The 11,325-nt window shown below is 41.2% G+C and overlaps 1 protein-coding gene across 1 annotated transcript in view; it reads right to left on the bottom strand.

The window, feature by feature from the left end:
- Positions 1-2,008: 2,008 nt before the first annotated feature.
- The window catches only part of MOB4 (MOB family member 4, phocein), a 144,748-nt gene continuing 135,431 nt past the window's right edge, over positions 2,009-11,325 (bottom strand). The window contains exon 8 of the mRNA XM_077275405.1: positions 2,009-2,248. Within this exon, the coding sequence (XP_077131520.1) occupies positions 2,117-2,248 (132 nt within the window). The 3' untranslated portion in view covers positions 2,009-2,116. The remainder of the gene's footprint in view (positions 2,249-11,325) is intronic.

Raw genomic sequence — 11,325 nt, 5'->3', positions numbered from 1 at the left:
AGCACTATCCAATAAATAATGGAAAATTAGGCGCTTTCACAATTGGATACGTTAATAAAGTGTTGCTGTGCAGATAAACTGGTAATGCTGCCCCTACTGTATTTTGTGTAAGACTTGCATCTGGTCACGTAAAGGCCCTTTAGCTACTAGTCGGTTCGTACTGTTTGAATTGACCTGACATAAGTGAATATTGTCTGATGCTGCTGGCAGGGGATATTCTATTTATGTTACTCCTTCCTGCTTTATGCCTTATTACAGAAACTGAGAAATGTGCTGCAGAGACAATGAGGGCACCAGGCCTCTGATCCTAAGGGTACCGTCACACAGTGCCATTTTCATCGCTACGACGGCACGATTCGTGACGTTCTAGCGATATCGTTACGATATCGTTGTGTCTGACACGCTACTGCGATCCGGATCCCCGCTGAGAATCGTACGTCGTAGCAGATCGTTTGAAACTTTCTTTCGTCGTCTAGTGTCCCGCTGTGGCGGCATGATTGCATCGTGTGACACAGGTTGTATACGATGTGCGCACAGTAACCAACGGCTTCTACATCGCAAATACGTCATGAAATTATCGCTCCAGCGCTGTGTATTGCAACGTGTGACCGCAGTCTACGACGCTGGAGCGATAATCATACGACGCTGCAACGTCACGAATCGTGCCGTCGTAGCGATGAAAATGGCACTGTGTGACGGTACCCTTACTGGATATTGGGACCATAAAACTTTCACACCACTAATCTAATCCAATTAAGGATTCATTCTATAGGTACCTTCACACTAAGCGACTTTGCAGCGAGAACGACGACGATCCGTGACGTTGCAGCATCCTGGATAGCGATCTCGTTGTGTTTGACACGCAGCAGCGATCTGGATCCCGCTGTGATATCGCTGGTCGGTGACGTCACCGCTGTGCTCGGCTTTACTGCCGATGCTGACACATTCAGTGCAGGAGGCTCTGAGCAGCAGCGCGTAACCCTGTGGACGCCGGGGGACGTGACAGACATCAATATGTGAGTATGTAGTGTTTTTTTTTTTACTTTTACAATGGTAACCAGGGTAAATATCGGGTTACTAAGCGCGGCCCTGCACTTAGTAACCCGATGTTTACCCTGGTTACCCGGGTGCTGCAGGGGGACTTCGGCATTGTTGAAGACAGTTTCAACGATGCCGAAGTCATTCCCCTGATCGTTGGTCACTGAAGAGAGCTGTCTGTGTGACAGCTCTCCAGCGACCACACAACGACTTGCCAACGATCACGGCCAGGTCGTATCGCTGGTCGTGATCGTTGGTAAGTCGTTTAGTGTAACGGTACCTTATGAGCTCAGTTTGTTTATTTAAATGTGTATTTATTTTATCATGCCTGTTTTTTTTTTATTTTGTGCATATATTTGTGTTTCTACAGAAACTTTGTTATACCATATCTGGGGAAGAGAACTAAGAGGTCTCTAAAGATTATTTTATTTTTGTTAGCCATTAAAAAGTTATCTTGTTTTTCACACTGCGGGCATTTATTTTTTACCTGGCTAACAGTACTAAACCCTTTTTTTCCTTTTAATCCTTCCTGCTCATCTACATTATCTGACATCAGAGGACCTTTAAACTTGCTTCCATAAATCACAACCAGCAGGAGAGCTCAGTAGACAATCACAAACTAAAACAGGTTATATGTCCAGGTAGTGGGCTCATTGTACTGCACTTGTGTAGTTTATGGAGAGTCCAGAGGTCCTTGGCTAGAACACATGCCATCACTACTTAGATGAAAGGAACAGGCAGAGAGGAGCAAAAAACATGTCCCCTGCCAGCAGCATCAGTAGAGAAAATTCACTTACCTTTCCTCACTCATTGTGATGGAGTAATACAAAAAAATGTGCTGACCAGCAGATAAAGCACCTCTACAAGATCAGACAAGCCTTACACAGGATACAACAGTGGCAACATTATTAGTTTATATCTGAAAAGCAACATTTAAAAAAAAGAAAACACCCAATTGTGAAAATCTTCATTTTTAATTATCAATTAAACACCACATTTGTTCATGCGACAACCTCTATAAAATAAAACCATTTAATTTTCAAAATTTAGAAAATCATAATGAATATTACACATGTAATTATGCTTCACTTTCTCCAGCAACCAGTCTTTGAACTTCTTCCTCCAAGATGGGAACAATTAGATTATCTTTGGACATCAAATTGTACTTCATAACAAATTTGGTGAAACGATGACACAAGAAAGTTTCATTCTGCAAAAAAATAAAAAGAGCAGAACCATTAGAATATCATGCTTTCAAAATAATAAAAAAAATAAAACATCACAGTTCAATTTACTCAATGTTAGATGTAGGTAATGCTCGATCGAGCATTATATTTTGACTTCAATTCAGTACTGCCCAGTACAAAACATCTAAATTTCTCTGTCCTCGGTCTCTACATTTTGTAAAGTAAAGCTGCTGATTGATAATGCAAAAATAGCTATATAAAGATTTGTTTTTGTGGGAAAAGTATGAATTACACATTCAAAAAAAAAATTGGTGGTGTAGAATAAAAAAAAAAAAAAAAAAATTCGGCCACTTTTGGGTTTCGTTTTTACAGCAATTAAACAGGATTCTCCGGGTCAGTATAATTATGGGGTTTCGGATAGAATGTGTAGGTTCTTTTTACATTTTAAATGGCTAATATGTATTTATTTTTTACATTTTGGGAGACCTGAAATGTATTTTTTTGTAGCTCTTGATATAAATAATAATAATAATCTTTATTATAATCCGCAGTTCTTTACAGTTTAACAAATCATACATAACAGTCATAAGTAACAATAAGAGATAATACAATAGTTAAAGCAAAACAAGATGACCCTGCTCATAAAAGCTTACAATTTACAATGAGGTGGGGGAGACACAAAGTACAGGTAAGTATTTTCAATGATGGTCCAGCCATCTTGAGGGAGTGGGGGAGACATAAAGGCTGCATGAGCTACTCACCAGCCAGTATTTGTCACCAAATACTACTGTGTGCGGTGGAGTTTGATGGAGGGTTATTCTCAGATAGTAAATGGGTTATATACACACTTAGGCCAAGGTCACATTTGCGAGTTCAATGCGAGTCTCACATCAAGTCCCGGCACTGCCGCCGGCACTCAGGAATGGGGCGTGCGGCTGCAAGTATTTCAATGCCTTACACATAAAATGACTGATTAGGGAACATAATACGCCGCTTTGAACAGCTGTTTTTTGATGTAGCGCCTACAACTGTGCAAGTTGTGGATAGTCCTAATTCTTTGGGTAGAGCATTCCAGAGGATTGGCGCAACGCGGGAGAAGTCTTGGAGCCAGATTAGTGCAGAAGTTTGTGAAAAGTAGTTTGCAGAGCGTAACGAGCGGTTAGGCCGATAAACAGAAATGAGGGAGGAGATGTAGGGGGTGCCATACTGTGGAGAGCTTTGTGGGTGAGAACAAGCAGTTTGAATTGGATCTTATAATGAATGGGCAGCCAGTGTAATGACTGGCGAAGAGCAGACGTGTCCGAGTACAGATTAGCCAGATGGACAACTCTGCCTGCTGCATTAAGGATAGACTGAAGAGGAGAAAATCGAGTGAGGTGAAGACAATTAATAGAGCATTACAGTAGTTCAGGCGGTATAATCCAATGTCAATTAATCAATCCCTTTTCCCTATGCCATTGAGAAAAGAATTATATGGAACCTGGAGAAAGGTGGAGGTAAATGTGCACTGCCAAAGATATAAGAAGAAGTGGGAGACCATAGAGATTTAAATGCCGTTTTTAGCCCCTTTACCCCAAAGCCTATTTTCACCTTCTTGACCAAGTCCTACTTTTTCAATTCTGACCAGTGTCGCTTCAACGGATCCCACAGATTCGGAGACTGCTTTCTCGTGACATATTGTACTTCATTACAGTAGTAAAATTTGTTCGATATAATTTCCATTTTTGAAAATATCAGAAATTTGGTGAAGACTTTGAAAATGTCACAATTTTCAAACTTTTCTTTTGTATGCCCTTAAATCAGGGAGTTATCACACAAAATCAGCACACTGTTTGACATTTTTTTTTTGTTAGAAGCGTTAACCAGATTCTGGTTCAGGACCCAACAAGAAGGGGGGCACTGCTAGACCTAATATTAACCAACAGGCCACACCACATAACAAATATAAGGGTTGGGGGTCACTTGGGGAATAGTGATCACAAAATAATAAGTTTAATAATAATAATCCTTTAATAAGATGTGTAGTAGAGGGGTTACAAGGACACTAAACGTCAGGAGGGCAAATTTCCAACGGATGAGAGATGATCTTAGTGCAATTAACTGGGATGATATCCTGAGACATAAAAATACACAAAGAAAATGGGAGACGTTTATTAGCATCCTGGATAGGACCTGTGCACAGTATATACCGTATGGGAATAAACATACTAGAAATAGGAGGAAACCAATATGGCTAAATAGAGCTGTAAGGGGCGCAATAAGTGACAAAAAGAAAACATTTAGAGAATTAAATGAAGTAGTGTTGTGAACTGTGTTTCTGGGCTCCCTCTGGTGGTCACTAACGGTATTGTGTTAGGCATGTCTTGTTGCAGGCCTGAGCTCCAGCTGTGTCGTTAAGCAGCGGGTGTTCCCTATTTAAGTCTCCTCTGGACTCAGTCTCTTGCCTGGCATCGTTGTATCCAGACCTATTTGGTCTCCTCCGGATTCCTTTCAGTCTGTCTCATGCAAGAAAAGCTAAGTCCGTTTTGTATAATTTGGATCGTTTGCATTTTTCAGTGTCTTTGTCCAGCTTGCTTAATATTTGATTTTCTGGCTCGCTGGAAGCTCTAGGGGGCTGATATTCTCCCTCCGCACCGTCAGTCGGTGTGGGGGTTCTTGAATGTTCAGCGTGGATGTTTTTGTAGGGTTTTCTGCTGACCGCATAGTCCACTATCTATTTTCTGTCTATCTAGACTAGTGGGCCTCACTTTGCTGAATCTAGTTCATCTCTACGTTTGTGTTTTCCTCTTGCCTCACCGTTATTATTTGTTGGGGGCTTTCTATATCTTTGGGGTTCAATTTCCCTGGAGGCAAGTGAGGTCTTATTTTCCCTCTAGGGGTAGTCAGTTCTCCGGCTGGCTCGAGACGTCTAGAACCAACGTAGGCACGTTCACCGGCTGCTTCTAGTTGTGTGTGTTAGGATCAGGTATGCGGTTAGCCCAGTTTCCACCTCCCTAGAGCAGTATTTATGTTTTTGCTATCTTGCCGGAATATCAGAGATCCTCTACCACTGGGATCATAACAAGTAGGTAGTAAAGAGGCATTAAATAAATACAGAAAATTAAATAAATTCTGTAAAAAGCAAATCGAGGCAGCAAAAATTTAGACAAAGACTCATTGCCAGAGAGTAAAAATAATCCCCAAATATTATTTAACTACGTAAATAGTAAGAAACTAAAAAATGATAGTGTTGACCCCCTTAAAAATAGTCTGGGTGAAATGGTGGATGAGGATGAGGAAAAAGCCAATATGCTAAATGACTTTTTTTCATCAGTATTTACACAAGAAATTTCCATGGCAGACAATATGATCAGTGATAACAAAAATTCCCCATTAAGTGCTTAACCCAGCATAACCCTGTATATGGACTTTTCAAAAGCTTTTGATACGGTGCCACACAAAAGGTTGATACATAAAAGGAGAATAATGGGGATAGGGGAATATGTGTAAGTGGGTTAAGACCTGGCTCAGGGATAGGAAACAAAGGGTGGTTACTAATGGAGCACACTCGGACTGGGTCACGGTTAGCAGTTGGGTACCACAGGGGTCAGTATTGGGCCTTCTTTTAACATATTTATTAATGACCTTGTAGGGGCATACAGAGCAGAATTTCAATATTTGCAGATGACACTAAACTCTGCAGGGTAATCAATACAGAGGAGGACAATTCTATATTACAGGATGATTTATGTAAACTAGAAGCTTGGGCTGAAAATGGCAAATGAGCTTTAATGGGGATAAATGTAAGGTCATGCACTTGGGTAGAAGTAATAAGATGTATATCTATGTGCTTAAAGGGACTCTGTCACCTGAATTTGGAGGGAACAATTTTCAGTCATATGGGCGGGGTTTTCGGGTGTTTGATTCACCCTTTCCTTACCGGCTGTCTGCATGTTGGCTGCAATATTGGATTGAAGTTCATTCTCTGTCCTCCATAGTACACGCCTGCGTAAGGCAAGATTGCCTTGTGCAGGCATGTACTACGGAGGACAGAGAATGAACTTCAATCCAATATTGCAGCCAGCATGCAGCCAGCAGGTAAGGAAAGGGTGAATCAAACACCCGAAAACCCCGCCCATATGACAGAAAATTGTTCCCTCCAAATTCAGGTGACAGAGTCCCTTTAATTCTAAAACTCTGGGCAAAACCATCAATGAAAAAGACCTGGGTGTATGGGTGGATGACAAACTCACATTTAGTGGCCAGTGTCAGGCAGCTGCTACAAAGGCAAATAAAATAATGGGATGCATTAAGAGAGGCATAGATGCTCATGAGAACATAATTTTACCTCTATACAAGTCACTAGTTCGACCACACTTAGAATACTGTGCACAGTTCTGGTCTCCGGTGTATAAGAAAGACATAGCTGAACTAGAGCGGGTGCAGAGAAGAGCGACCAAGGTTATTAGAGGACTGGGGGGTCTGCAATACCAAGATAGGTTATTACACTTGGGGCTATTTAGTTTGGAAAAACGAAGGCTAAGGGGTGATCTTATCTTAATATATAAGTATAAGTATATGAGGGGACAGTACAAAGACCTTTCTGATGATCTTTTTACTCATAGACCTGAGACAGGGACAAGGGGGCATCCTCTACATCTGGAGGAAAGAAGGTTTAAAGGGCCACTGTCACCCCCCTCCAGCCGTTATAAACTAAAAGAGCCACCTTGTGCAGCAGTAATGCTGCATTCTAACAAGGTGGCGCTTTTAGTTTTAGGTTCAAGTATACCCCAAATAAAGCGTTTTTATACTTAGCCACAATTCCTTTCTCTAGCCAGGTAGGCGGGTCCTCACTCCCCAGCTTGGCCAGCTCCTCTGCCGTCACTCACATCTTCCTGCGCTTTCGGCGCCGCCCCCTCAGCGCTGTTATCGTTTCAAAACCGGCGCCTGCGCTGTGTACTGGTGTCTGACGTCCCTGCCAGGCTTGCACACTGCGCCTACGCGGGCATTGCGGCCAGCAACCTTTGGAATCCCCGCCCCGCACTGTGTTATGCATTATGCACAGTGCGGGGCAGGGATTGCAAAGGTTCCACCTATACAGATACAGAATATTCCGTGTAATGGCTGATACCAGAGAACAAAAGACATCCACAGTACACCAGGATGGATCTGCTGCACAGCAAATAGCTGTAGGACCTGCGATGACGTCACTGCCATGTGATTAGGGCAATCACATGGCAGTGACGTCACTGCAGGTCCTACAGATATTTGCTGTGCAGCAGATCCATCCTGGTGTTCTGTGGATGTCTTTTGTTCTCTGGTATCAGCCATTACACGGAATATTCTGTATAGGTGAAACATAAATATATACTGATAAGAAGACGTTTTCCGGGGATTCCAAAAGGTGGCTGGCCGCAATGCCCGCGCAGGCGCAGTGTGCAAGCCTGGCTGGGATGTCAGACGGCCAGAGCTTACTGCGTCTGCGCAGGACACCAGTACACAGCGCAGGCGCCGGTTTTGAAAAGATAACAGCGCTGAGGGGGCGGCGCCGAAAGCGCAGGAAGATTGGAGTGACGGCAGAGGAGCTGGCCAAGCTGGGGAGTGAGGACCTGCCCACCTGGCTAGAGACAGAAATTGTGGCTAAGTATAAAAATGCTTTATTTGGGGTATACTTGAACCTAAAACTAAAAGAGCCACCTTGTTAGAATGCAGCATTACTGCTGCACAAGGTGGTTCTTTTAGTTTATAACGGCTGGAGGGGGGCGACAGTGGCCCTTTAAGCATAAAAACAGACACGGATTCTTTATTGTAAGTGCAGTGAGACTATGGAACTCTGCCGTATGATGTTGTAATGAGTGATTCGTTACTTAAATTTAAGAGGGGACTGGATGCCTTTCTTGAAAAGTATAATGTTACAGGGTATATACACTAGATTCCTTGATAGGGTGTTGATCCAGGGAACTAGTCTGATTGCCGTATGTGGAGTCGGGAAGGAATTTTTTTCCCCAATGTGGAGCTTACTCTTTGCCACATGGTTTTTTTTGCCTTCCTCTGGATCAACATGTTAGGGCATGTTAGGTTAGGCTATGGGTTGAACTAGATGGACTTAAAGTCTTCCTTCAACCTTAATAACTGTTAGATGAGAAAGAGGAAGAATAGAGGAATGTGGGATCTTCCTCACTGGATGAATCAGTGTCAAAGGAAAGCGCATATCTCCTCTGGTGAATAGCATCTAGTTGCCAAATGGACCATTTTTATTTATTTTTCAAAACACTGGGGATGTGCGTGCAAATGGTGCTTTCATATATGTACTGTGTGGGGCTTATATAAAGGGTACTATTTACTGTAAAAAGTTGAAGAAAAAGGTAAAAAGGAAACATTTAGAGGAAAGACTTAGAATAAAAAACTGAATACAAAAATCAGATGTACAAAAAAAAGTTTGTTTAGAAAACGTGGCCTGCTGTGATGCAACGTGGTGACCATGAAATAACCGCGCCATATATATACTTCTCTTTGCTTGAACGCAGCTCCTAAGGAGTGTTGGGAAGGATTAATTCTGAACGGATTTAGAAAAAAAAAAAAAAACGCTTCATGGTCACCCCATTGCGTCTCAGCATGTTGCTTCGAAACACGCTGATATATAAAAAATGCATTTACATTTCTATGGTCTCCTAGGGGATCTTATACCTTTGGCAGGGTGGATTTACCTCCACCTTTCTCCAGTTTCCATATGATATACGCTTTGTACACCTGCAGAAGTAAAGCTTTTCAAGCTAACGCAGGGCTTGTGACCATCACAATTTGTTCAGGTGAGCATTTTTCGCTACCTCTGTTCCCCATTTTAACCCAGATGAGACCCTATTGTGCTCATTATCTTTCCAGTTTTTATTACAATCATTGAGAAAGGGATTGAGTTACAGAGCTATGTAGATTGAAAAAAAAAGACAAGTCCATAAATTTCAACCTTCCTTCATTTATACATTCTTTCTTTATCACTAGATTATTTCGACCCACAATGCCATTTGTTGTGAGAAAAGCATCCAGCTCTTTCTTAACCCCTTAACGACCACCGATATGCCTTTTAACAGAGGTCACGAATGGGCCTTATTCCTCAGCGCCGCTTTTTTACGGAGCTGACGAATAAGAGAATAGCGACATTCCCGCTGGTGTCAGCTGTACATGACAGTTGACACCCTGCAATATTGGACCCGACCGGTTTTGCGACCGATCGGGGCTGATTAACACCTTAAAATACCGCTGACAATCGCGACAGCAGTATTTAAGTTGTTACAAGACCCCCTTAGTAACCATCAGACCCCCGCAATGGAAAATCGTGGGTCCCGATGGTTACCATGGTACCCCAAGGTCATGTGATGACCCCAGGATACGGTAGCCTGCGAGATCCAGCAATAAGCTGGGTCGTACACGCTGTCAGTGATGTGTGCACTTTTTTTTTTTGTTTTCACTAAAATCTGTTTTGCCACTCACAAAGCAGCGTTTCTGATAAAATATTAATGAACAAAAAAAGTACACATTAATATAGCCGCGTCCGTAACGACCTGCTCTAAAAAAAAAAAAAAAAAACTGGCACGTTATTTATTCAGTTTGGCAAATGCTGTAAAAACAAATTAAGTAAACACGCCAAAAAAAGTTACTTTTTCATCAGTGCCTCACAAAAAAGTGAATAAAAAACAATCAAAAAGTCATATACAAAAAAATATGATACACATGAAAACGCTAAGCCGTCCTGCAAAAACAAGCACTAATATGGCTTATTCGGCAAAAAAGTTACAGCTCTAGAATAGGACGATGCAAAAACAAATTCATTTTTCTAAAATTGTTTTTAGTGTGTAAAAATAGCAAATCATAAAAATATATATATATATATATATATATATATATATATATATATATATATATATATATATATATATATATATATATATATATATATATATATATATATATATATATATATATATGAAACTGGTATCGCTGTAATCATACCGACCCAATGAACAAATCTGTGTTATCACTTTTATGGCACGGTGAACAGCGCAAAAAAAATAAAAATAACGTTATTGCTGTTTTTTGTTCATTCGGTGTCTAAAAATTTTGAATAAAAAGTGATCAAACATTATGCACCCCAAAAGGAACCAAAAAAACTGCAACTCTTCCCAGAAATATTCAGCAAAATCTGTGCTCAAAAAGCAAAATAGCGCTTCCTTCTTCTCTGCCCTGACATGTGGCCTAACAGTAATTTCTGACAACATATGGGGCAGCACCACTTTAGGGAGAAATTGCGCAGGAAATTGTGGGGTCTAGTTTAACCTATTAACCCTTGTGTACCCAGCAAATTTAAATACACAAAAATTACATTTTTACCACTAAAATCTCATATTTCCAAGTCTCAATGTCAAAATTCTGTGAGGCACCTATTGGTTCAAAATACTCACTACACCACTAGATGAATTCCTTGAGGGGTCTAGTTTCCAATATAGGGTCACTTGTGGGAAGGGGGGGTTCTGCTATTTTCACATGCCAGGGGCTCTTCAAATGCGATATAGCATTTACAATCTATCCCAGACAAATAGCGCTCTTTCCTTTCCTAGCCCTGCCATGTGCCCAAACAGAAGTTTTTGACCACATATGGGGTATAGTAAACCTTGGGACAAATTGCGCAACAAATTTTGGAGTCAGTTTTCTCCTAGTATCCATTTTGAAAATTACAAATTTGGGGCTAAAACAATATTTTTGTGAAGAAAAAAAAAAGAAAACATTTCAATATGACTACCTAATGGTATCACATTATTTGTGGTACCTGTGGGTTCAAAATGCTCACTGCACCCCTGGATAAAATCCTTCGGGGGTTCTCCAAACGTGACATGACACCAGCTGACCATTCCATCAAAGTCTAGGTCCCAAAACCCTCCTTTCTTTCGTAGCCCTGTGCCTAAACAGTGGTTTTCCACCACATATGGGGTACCGGCGAACTCGGGAGAAATTGTACAACAAATTTTTGTGTCCAGTTTCTCCTGTTAGGCTGGTTTCACACTTGCGTTTTTGTCCGCTGCGTTTTAGCGCTACAAAAAGCATGCGTTTTTTTTCTATAGTTAACATT

Source organism: Ranitomeya variabilis, chromosome 7 (genome assembly GCF_051348905.1).
Source record: "Ranitomeya variabilis isolate aRanVar5 chromosome 7, aRanVar5.hap1, whole genome shotgun sequence".
NCBI lineage: Eukaryota > Metazoa > Chordata > Amphibia > Anura > Dendrobatidae > Ranitomeya > Ranitomeya variabilis.
Note: the sequence above shows the minus strand (reverse complement) of the source record. Positions and strands in the feature narration are given on the sequence as shown.